The sequence below is a fragment of the Pleuronectes platessa genome, chromosome 5 (assembly GCF_947347685.1).
Source record: "Pleuronectes platessa chromosome 5, fPlePla1.1, whole genome shotgun sequence".
In the NCBI taxonomy this organism is placed as follows: domain Eukaryota; kingdom Metazoa; phylum Chordata; class Actinopteri; order Pleuronectiformes; family Pleuronectidae; genus Pleuronectes; species Pleuronectes platessa.
The window spans coordinates 13739036-13754568 of record NC_070630.1 but is presented as its reverse complement, the minus strand read 5'-3'; the positions used below and the strand labels follow the sequence as shown (position 1 = coordinate 13754568).

At 42.7% G+C, this 15533-nt stretch overlaps 1 protein-coding gene across 1 annotated transcript in view; it reads right to left on the bottom strand.

The window, feature by feature from the left end:
• The window catches only part of pcp4b (Purkinje cell protein 4b), a 33535-nt gene extending 19001 nt beyond the window's left edge, over positions 1-14534 (bottom strand). Inside the window, exon 1 of the mRNA XM_053422818.1 lies at positions 14401-14534. Within this exon, the coding sequence (XP_053278793.1) occupies positions 14401-14409 (9 nt within the window). The 5' untranslated portion in view covers positions 14410-14534. The remainder of the gene's footprint in view (positions 1-14400) is intronic.
• Between the last annotated feature and the right edge of the window lie 999 nt (positions 14535-15533).

Sequence of the window (15533 nt, the reverse complement as noted above, 5' to 3'; positions counted from 1 at the left end):
ATGCTCCTGGAGGAAACAGGCCAGGGGTCAAAACTGTTGTGTTTGTGTTTCTTCTCTGTTCAGCTGTGCTGTTTTGATTCCCCTCTCACACCTGTCATCAAGGAGAAGATTGCACCAGAAAGGAGAAGACGTCGTGTTGACATCTCAGTTGGTGCACGCACGCAACGACTGAGCTTATCTGCAGCTTTAAGGCAGTTTTTATCCTGAGCGGACTCTTGATGACAAGTTGAGCAACTCAGTGGGAAGAACAGGAAGGGCAGTTGATTTGCTTGTCACAATCATCAGCAGATTGATGTTGACTGGTGATGCTGGGGCCTTGGCACACTCTGCCTGGGCGAACCACTAGACGCAGAAACACAGCTGCACACTTCCCCATCTCCTGTGTGGCAGCCAGAACTCCCGAGGTGACACGCCAGCTCCTGCTCTTCCTCCTCTCACGCTTCTTTATTCATATTAACAGTATTTTCGTCGAGCAGTTGTGGCTGCTCCACTGCTCACACTCGCATAGACACAACAGCAGCTGTCATCAAAGCACCTTAACATGCGCCGCACCCGCCTGTCAGTGGGTGTCACATACATTCAGTGGTTTTGCCGGCTTGCTATTACTATGAGGTTCAGGCTGAGGAGAGCGTTAGGTAAAATCATGAGTCAGAGCAAAAGGCAGGCCAGCTGTCATGTACCCAGAGAAGCTCTGATCAAAACGCTCACATGACTTTTTGTAAAAATCAAACATTATTTGGAGGATTTTTAGAAATGACGCCATAAAACTCTCGGCTCATGTGATCCAAGAAGTGATAATGCCTTCATGTCATTTTTTTTTTTCTAGCTAGTGCTTTGATAATAATACTTTGGATCACAGCTATTACCACTGAGAGAACCGATGAAGGAGGGTTGGTGCGAGAAAAGAAACCACGTTATTGCTCCTCTTTAAGTTATTCTTTTAAACTCCCGTCTGTTACTCAATTTAATGAGCCTTGAAATTGCCGAGATTACATTTTCCAGAGTTGCTTTCATTAGAGTGGGAGTCGCCAATCTCTAGGGATTGGTCTCCTGTCTTTGGGATTGTGCAGCGAGCTTCCATGGAATGTGCCGCGCTGATTAAAGGAGCAACAAACTAACCAGCAGGCCAGTAAAGAGATGAGGGAGCTCCCTGTGATCAGAGGGGGGCTTTGATTCAATCAGCCGGCCAATTTACAGCGGCAGGTTACTTCTTCGATTTAATCGTGCAGTGAGTGGGAAAAATCCAGAGTTTACTTAAATTGCAATTTATAAAAACGGTCAGCCAATGAGGCGAAATAGCAACACTTGGTTCAACAGCATACACAATGAGGTGGAAAAGGTTTAGAGGAACAGTTTGACATTTTGCAATTCATTTTCTGAACAAGCGAGATCTGGGACTACCCAGGGGTCTCCTCCCTTCAACTGTTCCCCTTGGATGTAAAGGAGCAGTGGTTGTACTGCTCCCTCCCTCCTGATGTCTGAACTCCTCAAACTGCCTCTAAAGCTTCCTAACATATTCACAAAGTGTTTCTTTCAGTCACTACCCAGACCTTGTGATCCTAGGTGAGGATTGAATGTACATCGATAAGTAAATCGAAAGCTTTGCCTTGGAGTTCAGTAGGGACTTACTTAACTGACTTTCCATATAAAAGTCAATGAATCTGCACCATCAAGGAAAATTTTATTTAATTCTCTTCAATTACATATTTACTTTGAGTCTATGCTTGACCTTAACCTCAAATCAACAAAACAGTCTACACTAATGGTTCACTTGCCTCCTCTTAGTGGGTTTCAACGGTTTTCTATGAACTTCATTGGACATCTACATTTGAGTGCGGCTCAGGCAGCAATTTTCTATCTGAAGCTAAGAAAAAAAAAATCAATCCTGACCAGAACCCAACAGGTATTCTGTATTTTGTGCCAAAACCTCCAAAGTCCAAAGTTATCCAGGATTACAGGCACGAAGAGCTAAATAATCAAGTACACAGCCAAGACAATGTGATCGAACATGACCGAAACAGACTCTGATCCTTTTCTTTCCCAACTTGGTGCTTCTTCTAAAAAAGTAACAGCATCGGTTCCTCTTCGCGATGCAAACATTTTTTTCAGAAAAGGCTGAGGTTGTTGTCAGATGGCAGTTCCCAGTAGTTTCTGGGCTCAACTGATTTTGAAGCAACTCGCCATTTGTAACAGATGAGATGAGAGTAAGAAAATTAATATTCTGGATCCCGAAAGCTTCTTAGGTTGTTAATCTGTAATCTGATTCATAAGAATGGCTGGCATAAGGCAATGATTGATGTTTTGGCTTCAGCCACTTCATCTGGCTCAGCGACATCGACCATTTTGGGCTCGAGAGCTAAGACTCAGAGAGACCAGCTTGTTTAGAGGCAGGCCAGCCTCTTGGCGGGAGACGCTGTTACTCGGGTTCCGCTGCCAAACCCCCATCAGCTGCGAGGAGGGGGCCACGTGACACAGCGAGTGCTCTCTATATGTAACCAGGCGACCCAGATAACGCTCCTATCTGCTTTTGTGGGCCAAGCGGCAGGAGAGTAGCTTGTGCAAATGAACTGAAAAGAGCAAGGTGTTCAAATTAAGACCCTAATTATGAGAAATGATGAATCTGCTTGTGCTGTCCCATCAGAGACCTTCAGACAGAAACATTCCACAGAACGACTTCCCAGGGAAGACAGAGCCAAGTTTTTGATGTGATAATAATGGGAAGAATTTGGGTACTATCCAGCTAATAGATCCTCTCTATATTTACACTTCTTGAATCAAACAGCACACATTTTAACTGTATTGCTCAGTAATTACATAGTAGAGACATAGAGGAAAAAAACAGGAGAATAATTTGGTAACACTGTTCCTTTTCTTTTCTTGGTTATTTTGAGACTTGGCAGCTTGCACAGTCCGAGAGTTTCCTGCCACACTCGATGGCCATTAAGAATTTAAGAAAGCAGAAGTAGGCCACAGACAAATCAAGCAGAAAAAACATAAGCCCAAACCGCCTCTCCATATTTCTCCCCTTCAACTGTAGGGCAATCTGAAAGTAGTAGTTGGTCTTGAAATGAACGGAGAAACTACAGGGCTCGGGTTCATGACTGAAGACCATCAAGGTTTTGCGTAAACAAATTTCTGAGAAAAAGAAATGGCAGAAAAGCTGCCGGAGGCCAATCACCTCCTCCCCTTTCAGACTAATAAAGAAAAATTGCATTTGAATACTCCTCGTCTAAATGTGGTTCTGAGGGACTGTCTTATAACGAAAAATCCTCAAAAGCTGCAGTGAATTTCTAGTGACATCTGCAGACGGCATGTGTTGGCTCCCGGCTTGTTCCCACTGAGACGAGAGGGGTTTGTGACAGAGTCGCTTTAAAGGAGGAGATGGGCAGAGAGAAGCTGCAGGCATGAGAGTCCTCCAGAATTTAGAGAAAAGACTTTCACTGCTGACGTCTGAAACTTGAGAGATCATGTGTTTTAATATTCGCCCATCTGTTCCAAATCACAGTTAAACATCATTAAAGGTTAAGTCTGCAGGAATTAAGAGCATCCATTGGTTGAAATGAAATCTAATATATATGTATACCCTCTGAAACTGAGGCTACATCCATACTACAACATTTTAGTTTTAAAATAGTATTTTCAAAAGGGAGATCGCACAAATTATCGCTTGTCTCCATGTAAGCCGTTGTATCATTGTAAAATGTAGAATTTACATGTTAGCAAAGACAACAGAGTCCGCAATGCCTCTAATTAATGATCCATGTTCAATGCTAATGCCTGCTGTTTTAGTCCAGAAGGAGGTCATGTGATAGTAGCCTGACGAATCAGCAAAGGCCACAGTGGTACCAACAATACCTCATCAGCAAGCAGTGTTGAGCGTCTGCTTCATCGTTTCCAAGCGTCTCTGTTTCTGTCCGTCCAGACTAACATGCTGCCCTGGAATTTTTAACACTCTGACTCAGTACAGCTAAGTTTCCAGTCTTTTCCATTTTTTGCTTCTCTAAAACTCTGCAGTAGTGTGGACGCCAGACATATCCGTAGCAAGGGGTGAGGATGGCAGCTTTGCCATTATTAGATAAGGGAAAAACGTGAATCAACTTAATTTGGAAACTCAAGCTGCTGCCTTAAAAACATGAGTTCAAATAACTTGTGATGTGGTGTGAATAAGACAAAAGAAAGCACTGTTTCTTGTATGGATGATGTAGCATCGTTAGTTGTATAAACTCACAGTCTCAAGGTCAAACAATAAATAAACCTTAATTAAACAACTATTTTAAGTTGAACCACCTTGATAATTAATCTACAATATGAATATCATTAAATCCTACACACTGAACCTTTTAACATGAGCAATAAACTGATTTTATGTTGTTTATTTCCGGCTTGCGTTCCAGAGTTTATGAGGAATTTTATGTTCTGGTATCAATATCCAGGAGCGTAAACAGTAGCATATGGACCTACCGGGTATTCAGGAAGAAGGTCAGTCTCAAATTAATTAACTGTTGCTATGGTGGATAACAGACGTTCACTGTCTGCTCATGATTTATGTCCACTTGTCAAGATACTCCATGTTCCGCTTCAGTGCCAACCACAACAAGCGCCTGTCCAGTCTGCTGAACTCATCTCTGTTGGTTTACTCTTATATCCAAAGAGACAAAAGGTGAACGTCGAGCAGACGGTTTTCACTTCCACTAGTGCTCATTTAGAAACCAGTTAGGCTCCATTTAGTCCATAATGACAAGAGCCGCAAACCTCATCTATACACTCCAGATCTGGTGGAGAAAGCTGAAGTAAATGACTTCACTATAGGTGGTCAAACGTGGGTTGTGTGAAGTGTTATCTTGTGCAAAAAGTATTTCTGTCAGGAGAAGTCAGGTCTGTATATTACTGGTGTATCAACCCATCAGCTTCAGTTTGTTTTTAACAGTTGGCCGGTGGCCAGTGTGTCACAGAGAAAAAAACAACAACTGACATTCACACCTACAGTCAATTTAAAGTCTCCAATTACCTTAACCCCTATCTGCATGATTTTGGACTGTGGGAGGAAGCCAGAACACCTGGAGGAAACTCACACACACACAGGGAGAAGGTGAAAACTCTTCACACAAAAACCCCAGTCAAACTGGGATTCGAACCAGGAACCTTCTTGCCTTGAGGTAAGCCACTTAATGCAAATTATATTACTTCATTAAAATCTAAAAACAATCGTTGTTCAATATCAATGTTAACCTGTTAGCAGAACATATTAGATATCTGTGCACACACACCTAAGGTTGACACACAAGATGACAATTCAGTGGAGGCACAGAGGCTCCAGCGCCTTGTTCGACCCTGAGGGGATTTAGACATACGAACAAACAAACAAACACAATGGTCCATTTCGTATCCTTGAAGAATCCTCAAAATATATTTCCCTCCTCCTGGGGCCACTTCTGTGCTGCACAGCTCGTAATAACCACTGAGAATGAATGACATGGGGCATTAGGCAACCAGAACCTTCCAGGAGGAAAAATCTTCTGTGGAGTCCGAGGTAATTTGCTGATTTCACACCGAAGCCCTGCTGAGGAACGAGGCGCCTGCAGTAAGTGTCTAAAAGAGATAAGTGGATCTGCACCATCTCACGTTGACTTAACGCTTCACTGTGATCCGTCACAATAGCTTCCTTTATTACTGAGTAACCAATGACAAATTAAATGTTTCACTTAATTTAATCGTATGAAAATAAATCCTTCCTATTTGAATCATGCAGTATTATGATTCTGGCTTCCTAAGAGCAGGTGGAAGACACTCTTTGTTCTGTACAGTAAAAACCAGGCTGCTAACACAATAACAACAAACAAAACATAACCTTGGTTTATGGACTAAATGTCCTGAATAAACCTTCAATCTGGTAATCTGGTGGTTTCAGCATTTATTGCCACCAGCCTGGTTCAGTTATCACACAAGCTGTTCTGCTCCTCACTGTAGCTGCCACAGCATCAGAGCTGGAGAGCAAATTCCCTTTAAGACCAAACACTCTCCTTCCCGGAACACATACAAGTCTAAGTGTGAACAGTACCTAGACTTTATAAAATGCCACTCTGATAATAATCCATATTGGAAGGGAAGAGGTGAGTTGGGCATATACTTGCACAGGATCTGGGAATGTTCCCTGATTTCAGGAATTCTGGTGTAAAATATCTGAAATATTGGGAATATGGCTAATTTCGAGTCCTCAGCGACAGAGCACTGATACCCAATACAACAAATAGCAAATTTAGTATTTTAAAAGTTGGTCTTATCATGACTCATAAAAGCAAAACTAGAAGATGTGGTGATCGATCATGATCATGGTTGCAGCTGATCGTGGATCCTGATGGTGTAATTTTGGGGTTAGGGTTATTTTGTGATTGATTGAGAATAATCCTAGATGAGTCATGGCAAAATAATGCATTAATGAAATGATAAAGATTTCATCATATGATCACATATCAGGTAGAAAAATAATAATGGGCGAAATGTGACTGAGACATGGGAACACTTTATAATTGATATACGTTAAGTAATGGCTATAAGTCCCTAATGACCATAGTCATCATTTTATCAGACTTTATGTAAATAGCAGGTCGTCAAATAAAGATTTGAGTTATATAACGATAAAGACTATTTAAAATTATGATTCACTGTCAGATAATGTTGACAAAACTACTTGAACCTATATTTAATTTGCTGTACTCGCCATTTTAAACCCTATGAATCCACTTTATAAAACCCAAAACAACTAAATTTGTAAACACAAAACCACAACTGAGGCAACATATAATATCATCTACTGAAAAAATTACTAAGTGACTTTGTGAGCCATTTGTAAAAGTAAAGAAAATGGGTCGTATGTGTATTTACATCTGCTGCAACCTTCCCAGTGTCCACATACTCCCACTGTGGACCCTGCAGTCACAAACCTGTTTCTTCACTAGGTGGGCTCGGCCTGCAGACCCCTGCAGTCCCCAAAGTGTTGGTTTCAGGCTCAAGTCCATGATGCTGTAATGACTATGTGGTGGAGGGGGTAAATGTGCACTGTGCAGCACTAATGTCACTCAGCTAATTCATCTCTCTCCCACACACTCAGCTCGTAAAGTGAATGAGTGAAACGTTCACACCAGCACACACACATTCACAGTGCACTACTGCTGACGTTGCTGTAATGTGAGATTTACATGGCGTTGGTGCCGGAGCACAGCAGAGACGACTGGAGCTTTTTTCACATGCAATGGTGCATATTATTGTACATTAGCACATTTTATGGTTGTCAAACTGTGTTTTCACATCCCAATCTGTTGTGTTACAATTCCAATATAAGGCTAGAATGATGATGTTCAGTGCTAATGTGTAATGTTTGAACATGTATCCATTTATTGATATTTAAAATGTTTCACTGACGTCAAAAGCAGACATTTAAAGATGATTTTTTTGCATGTGTATAGTGACAGCCACTCCTCTATCAGCTGCAGGATGAAAAGAGCTCTTTCAACACATTCCAATGCACTTTGCCAAAGCCACAGCCCCAATAAAGCTTTCAATTTATTTTAATGATCAACTTTTCATTGAATTATTCCCCCTGCAAGATGCAGCCAGGGCCAGGGGCCCCATCAGCCCTGTGTACATAGCTGGTGAATTTATAGTTGCATAAGAATCAGACAACAGGCATGCATTACAAACACGTTTTCATCCCAGTCACTTAACCACCCAGTGTGTTACAGTTTCACTCTGTGTTCGGCACCAGTCCAAGTGATTTATGACGCTGCGGCGGAGCAGAATTACCGTTCATATCTTCTCCGCTGCTGATAAAGATCGTGTTAGATGATGGAGTGTTTGTTGATTAGACCCACTGGGTAAAACTATATCTGTAATCAATCAACACCAGCATACTGGAAAGGCTAATAGATTGTTCATGTGGTTGTTTAACAATGGTAATGAAGCCAGAGATTTTTAATTTGAGAGACATCTCTTGCACAAGTTTTTCTTATGTCATCCATCCATCAATTAATTATCTATTCGGCTTATCCTTTGAGGGTCACGGGGGGGAGGGAGCCGATCCCGGCTGACATTTGGCGAGAGGCGGGATACCCACAGGGCCAGGTCGTCAGCCTATCAAAAGGCCAATATCTAGGTTACAGCCATTCTGCTACAAAACTCTAAGTCCACACGACCCTTATTTCTCCATATCACTTCCAATCCCTGTCCATATTAACATGCCTGAATACACATATCACGTGACCATTCACGAGCACGCACGAGCCGGTGTAAACACGAAGGCGAGCGTGTGCTTGGGTCCACAGGAATTGCTCAAAATAACAGCTCATCTTCTGCATAAAACAGTTTCATTATAAAATGCAGAATTTAACGGCACAACAGCTGTTAGCAGGGTCAGCAACACTTGTAATTGATAATTAATGTTGCGTTCCTCACTGGTAGCCGAGGCTAATGCCGGTTGTTTTCTTTCGGTAAGTTTGTGTTCACGACCGAAAAAACCTACTGAGCAAGTGGCTGTGAGTGTCTATGTCATCAATTTCCAAACATCTTGGTTTCTGCCCGTCAAGATCAAAACTCATCTCTGGAGTTTTTAAACTAAAACGGAGCCAGCAGCATTTCTCGCGACACTGCTACCCACTACACCACCATGCCGCCCCCTTGCTTACATCAACGTGGAGTAAATAATTGATAAGTTACAGCATCATGATGTGATGATGCCACACAGTACAGTTTATATAACATCAGAAGCACTTTGATGGGGCAAACATCTGTACAGACAACGTGCCGTCGGACTGCTTTCATAGCTATCGTGCAGACAGTCCATTACAGCAGCAGCGACAGACTCACAGCAATAAATCACAAGGGAGTGAGTATTTATTTCTATAAGTTAGCATTTTAGAGTGTACCATTAAGACAAAAAGCAATCTCTTTCAAGTGTTGTCCATCTGCCTGTTGGACAGCAAACCACGTGGCTGACAACACTGGAGGCTATAACCCAGCAGATCTACACAATCCACAAAAGTCCCCTAATCCAGGCGTACATGCACTAAAGCTGCTTAATATTTGAACACCAGGGCCAGACCAGTTCCTGCGGAAGCTTTACCAGGCCGGAGGGACTGGGATGTACTTATTTGGCTTTTGCTAAGCACAAATTCCTCAGAATTCCGCCCTCAGACGCGGCGTGCATTTCAAGGATTAAGTGTCTCATGCTACTCATGGCAAAAATCTGCTGATTACAGTTTTTTTCCAAATGGGACGCAGAACAAACGCTCGAACTCCGAGATGAAAAGAGCTGAGAGCGCAAAAGGGGAAAACATGCCTTCACCAAAAGTAATTTCTCGCGTTTGCTCCGGATAATAACCACTAATGAAAATGGATGTGATTACTCCATCGGGTTTAATAAACATGATGCATCAACCTGAGCTGGAAAATCCATCCACTTTTGTCTGCAGACATTAAGACGGTGGATTTATTACAACTCCTCAGAGCCCAGTGGTTGAACCTCTAGCGTCCAACAACCCGTTCTGAGGACTGGGAGAGTGATGTGTGAAGATTACAATAGACTAGGGCTGCTCGATTATGGAAAAAATCATAATCACGATTATTTTGGACAATATCGAAATCACGATTATTCAAACGATTAATAATATGTGCCCTTATTCTGAAGTCTATGCTTTATTCTTTAAATGACTGGAGCCTGTGCAATAAAGTGAATCACTTCCGGTTCAGATAAACACCGATGACGGCTGAGTGTCTTATTCCTCCGTGACACCAGGATATCGGTGCCCGGTTATTCAAACCCTTAATGATGGCAACCCTAACATTCTATGACCGATAGCCCCACAATAGTCAAATGGAAAGTGGAGAGTTGCCGTCTTAAAACACATTGGAAATGATTGTCTGATGTCGTTATATGTGGTCAGTTGCATAATGAGAGTTGAGGGGCAACCCATTAAGTCAAAACCTGAGGGAAGGTTCCCTGTCATCAACCTCAGAAGCGGAGCGACATTTAACGATTGCCACTAAAACACGCACCTAACAAGCCTCCCTCTAACCCACAGAGTGCAGTTCAGTACAATGGGCTTGTTTGCTAAGTAGGCAACATGTCTCAGCCTCTTACAAAAAGTGAGGCTGCTCACAGTCGCCTGATTCATGTTGATTATTAATGGGACGACGTCATCGCTCCATCACTGGTGGAGGGTTATTTAAGTCTAATCTCTGCTTAAAGTGGACTGAACTGCTTTTTCTGTCAAATTTGTGTTTTCTTATCCATTGGCTGTTTTCTATCCATTCAGCCAAATTGAAAGTAGGACAGGGTCAATTCAGGGTAGCCTGAATACTGCGTGGGACTTCTCACTGCAGTCATCCACATGACCGCAGAATTTTCTTATCATTAAAAACTTCTCCCCGAAGAAGCTTGTGCTCCGAATAATGATCTGGAAGCCAATCAAGGCTAGGTCTATGCTAATTCCTAATTAGATTCTCTGTTCATTCCCAGCTGGGCCAACTTGTTTATGAAATGATGCAGGTCAGAAAATGGAAGGCCTGAAAACACTAACATGACTTCCCAACTGCCCACGCACACAGGATGCACAAGCAAGACTGTAAATATATCTGCACACACGCTTACATGTAAATCCTACTCATATATTCATATGTGCACACCCATCACATCTGTGTCGGTACATTAAGTTGATGTGCAATCACACTGCTTTGATGTTAATTAGCATGTAGCAGAATATGGACGGGAGGAACCAAGGTGAGATCAATGAGAACCTTATTCTCACAGGAAGCTGCAGGAACTAGAGATCAGTGGAGCTGTTCTGGCTTGAAGACGGCTTAGCTATGAGTCAGTGGCAGCAGGAATATCACAGCACTGTGCAGTTTTGTGGACTTAAAATATCTGTGCGTCAACATGAGTTCAAGTACCCTCGGAAAATGTTTCATGGAATGCGAACTGACTGTAAACGCTGCTATTTCAGGACAAAGTTTCATATAGAGTCAGACGGACCATCTACAGGTAACTGTTCGAAAACAGGACAGGTCTTGGAAATGGGACAGCTTAGTGGTGCCACTGGGACACAATCAGTCCTCAATGCAACACCTAGGATTTTTACAGCCTGCAGTGTTTTACCTATCTGGACCAGTCAAAGTGTTTGAGGCCTATTTGGTATGTGGAATTTCATTTAATTTCGGGAGCCGGAGCAGGAGGACACAACAAGCTTCACTTAAACTCTTCTACCGAATCCATCAGAAAGTCTTGAAATGTCTGAGTCGATCATTTTCCACCAACTGGAGCAACAGTTTTCAGGCTCTGTTGTCAGATCGTTCCTCTTGACACAAACACAGTGACAGAAGTCAGCAGCTTCAGGGACTCCCGACTTCTTCTTCTTCTGGATTTCCTTTCCGTTTTTCATGCAGTAGACTTGTTGACCTTCACGTTGCGTGCTTGTTCCACGCAGGTATGTGCAGATGAAGGGAGGTGGAGAGAAGGAGTGCAGTGCGGAGGCGGGTGGGGGTGTGAGGGAGGGAGGGAGGGAGGGAGCGCTGCAGTGCTGACCACTGCGAGACTCATCCATCCAGAACATGCTGAGCTGCTCTGCTTTACTGGCTTCAAGTCAAGTTTGGAGACTGACTGCGTCCACGACTTTGACTGAGAACAACTCCACTCTGCGCAGTAACTCCACAAAACATATCAGTTAAGCAGCGAGATCCTCCCCTCCACCGCCTCCTCCCCCTCTTCCCATTCGTGTACACGCTGTGTTCCCCTTAAAATTACACCTTATCTAATCAACAGGACAAATCAGCTTCTCTTTACTTTGCACAGTATTACCAAACACAAGGCTCAGGTGATTTCACTGCCTGCGAGGGATTCAATTATTCAAAAGCCGTAACAGCTCCTGTTGAGTGTGTACGCACCCTGAATTCATCTTTTATTGAGGCGGCTAGTGAATGACTTGTATTAAACAGCTTGGGGGGGAAGTACGTTGATGTCTGCCACCGATCCATTCTAGGGGAATGACAGGCTGCGTACCCACTAGACTGCAGGATTGAACTCCATTAACACTGCCTTGTATACCCGAAAGCTGCTGTTGGAGTGTTTCCTTGTTCACCATTTTGACGAGTTGACAAAGCTTATCCTTTGTGCATACATTTGTGTCCAAAGTATCTTGTCCCTACATCAACACATCCAAAGGGAAACACAAACACACATTTGCATGTATTTTAAAAAGCAAATATACTGTGCACACATGAATTGCAATGAAAAAAAGTTGACATTTCATTATGTCAAGTGTACGCATCAAATAATTATATCTGAATCAAGTTATGTATTAACAATTTTGTGAATATATTTTTTTAATTGAGTGGACTCCATTTCTCAGTCATTTTAAATGACCTTTCAAATATACGTAGGATTCAATAACACATACAAATATATTAATTAAACCAGATCAGACCTATGACATTTGCAATGGGTCAGAATCCATTTTTTCAGCGCGTACACTGTACATAAAAAAAGAGAATACAAAAATGACTTCAACTGCTCCTACATGTTCCAATATAATGACATTGTGGCTACACTTGATGCTGTGCTCTCTGTCCTATTGTGCTAATGCAGCAGAACAAATAAATAGCTTGGTTGATAAAGGGTCACTCAAGCATCACAACAATGAGCAGCAGCGATGACAGCCACAATTCATCAACAAGATTGTCTCAAAAATATATTACATAAAAAAATGATGAATTACTATATTGTTTTTTTTATAATTATGTGCTATAATTGTATCTGAACTGAACAACTTGTTTGGCTGATTGAACTGCATGCAGTGAGATGTACCGATGTCCCTGGTGTAGAACTGCGTTATTTGCCGCACATTTCTTACGTCAAACACTAAAGAACAACAACTGATGACAATAAAAGGGAAAAATTCAAATTAAATAGTCTGAGACTTTTAAAAGATAGAGGTCATATCATCAGCTCTTGTGGAGTAATAATGAGCTTCGGGGAGATATGCCAAGACTGCATCACCCATATGTTACAGGCTACTTACATTTTATAGCACATAAGATATGTTCCACAGTTGAGCCATAATGCCCAAAACACCAGTGGTGACATTAGCAGAATTCTCCGGGCCATTTAACAATGATCTTGTGCAGAATAAACACTCTCCATTAAAAAAGAGCTATTAATATCCTGCAGCCTCCACTTTCTAATGGAGCTGAACATCAGTGCCTGTATGGGATCGGGGGAGTGAGTGAGCTGTGGAAAAAACCTAACAGCATTTATTTTTTCCACTGCAAGCTGTAAACACCCCTGTGGTGTGAGATCTGTGATGCCCTGCGCTGCTGGGGTTATTCACACTGAGAGATAAACCCACTGCGCTTTACTGGGTGGTTGGTACAATCACCTGAGTGTTTATCCATCCACCACCTGAGCTGCCACCACATACTAACAACTACACGTTTCGAGATAAATGACCAGACCAGCAATACATTAAAAATACCTTAATAAATAAATGTTCTCTGTATTGAGAACATTTAATAGACACCCGTACAGTCTAGAAGTAACAATTATGTTGTGTTTTTTACTTTATAGAGCTCCACTGTAGAAACTTCCAAACTTCTCTCATTCAGTACACATAGTGCACACTTCAATATCTACATCACCTTAGATGTCCCCTACACTAATGATGGTAGACCTAGATTCAGTTATTATGCACATTCTCAATGGAGCTGCAATTTGTGAAAAACTGCAGTTTCCTTCCCCATGGATGTAAGATTGCTGATTGTGAAAGTCTTTTGTTCGCAGGTCTCTCTTGAAAAGGGAGATTCAAAAAATGATAAACAACACTGCCTGATTAAATACAGATTAAATACAAAATAAAATACACTATGACCCACTTAAACATTTATTTTCCCCTCATTAGGCTGCGTTTCTCCCAAAAATTGAAGGAGTAAAGCCATTATCTCTCCTCCTAACCTGTTACCACGCTGAAGTCCATTTCCGCCACACTGTGGTCTTTACACTGTAGCTACTGTCAACCACCATAGTACATTTCGCACGCTGACTGAACGGGGAACAGCGGGAGAAATGAAATGTCAATTTCAAAATCATCCACTGTCACTTCAGGCGGAGAGGAACGCGCGAACCCCTGCTGTTCCCGGATCTGCACACTTTGACAGAGCAGCTGTGCAACATCTGCACACTGTAACGCGTTATACCCGCGCTCCAACCCTACGTGTCGGTCCTCGCTTCCCACAAACCCGTCCACAACAGCTGTTAACCCGATCACTATTGATTTATCCCTCCGCGTATTTGCGCAGGGGTCGTGCATAATCGACCTCATCCATTCGCGTCTTTTTTTTTTCAAGAACACAGGACCCTACCTCGCTCATGATGGAAGGTGGCGTCAGGGTCTCTCCAGTAGCTGAGATGCGGGAAGAGAAGTTTCAGCAACAGTGGTCTGGTAAAGAGTGGGCTCGCCGCGCGCGGAGAAGCTTTATAAAGTGTTGAGCTCAACTCCTCCGTGGCATCACGTCACCAATAAACCAATAGGAGCGCCGCAGGCAAGTGTGTCTCCCCAGTCACCACCCAACTCCTTCAAATATTCATATGCTGTGTAAGCCCTTTTTTCATCAGGATCAGCCAAACCGAGCGTCTCTCTGAGGCACAGCCTGCTCGTAAACGTGAGCGTCGGGAGGCATTCCGTGCGCCTATCATCAAGACATCAATAGCCATTGTTATTTCACAACGTGCACCATTGTCACTCCCACCGGATTGTGTGCATGTAGTGCGTTGGTGTACAAGAGCTCTGAAGTCAAAGGATGCTCCCTGTTTGTAACTTCTTTTAATGCATCACTGTAATGTTACACTGGATCATGATTCCATGTAATGGGCAGTGATATTTCCCTGCTTTTCTCTCTGCTCACATTGAGTGCATGGTTCAAGGTTTTGCTAATTAGATTTTCTCTGCATGGTGCATTCCAAAACACCAGCGTGTTGGTTTTATTGCATCAGAGAGACTGAGCTCTGTTTTTTTATTTCATTAAATGAGCTGAAAGAGGGAGAGCTGGTTCGTTCGAGGGTGGTGCCTATTTCCAGGGCTTGTGTAATCGTTTTACATCAGTCTCACACATCCAGCCGTATCCAGTCCCTCCTTCAACATCCGTTTCAGAAACTTAGGTAGTTAATTATCATTATCGTTTGTTCTCAAATCCATACGTCCAATTGTTAAAATTCCCAACGGTGTTTGACAAATTGAGCAAGCAGCGACTTTAATCCAGAACCTCTTCGCATTTCTTGCACATCCAACTGGAAATGGCACCGAAGGTCTGGTGCAGGCGCAGCTTGAGGGTTGTTCAGCTTCCTTGTCACTGCGAGCGTTGAAGTCCCAGTTGAGCCTAGACGGATGGGGGGAGAGGAAACTGATTACAAATGAAGCCTAATATCTAGCTGCTGCTCTGACCTGCCCTTTGTGTCTCTGGGTATCTGTCAATGCGCCTGACAAGCTGGAGCAAAT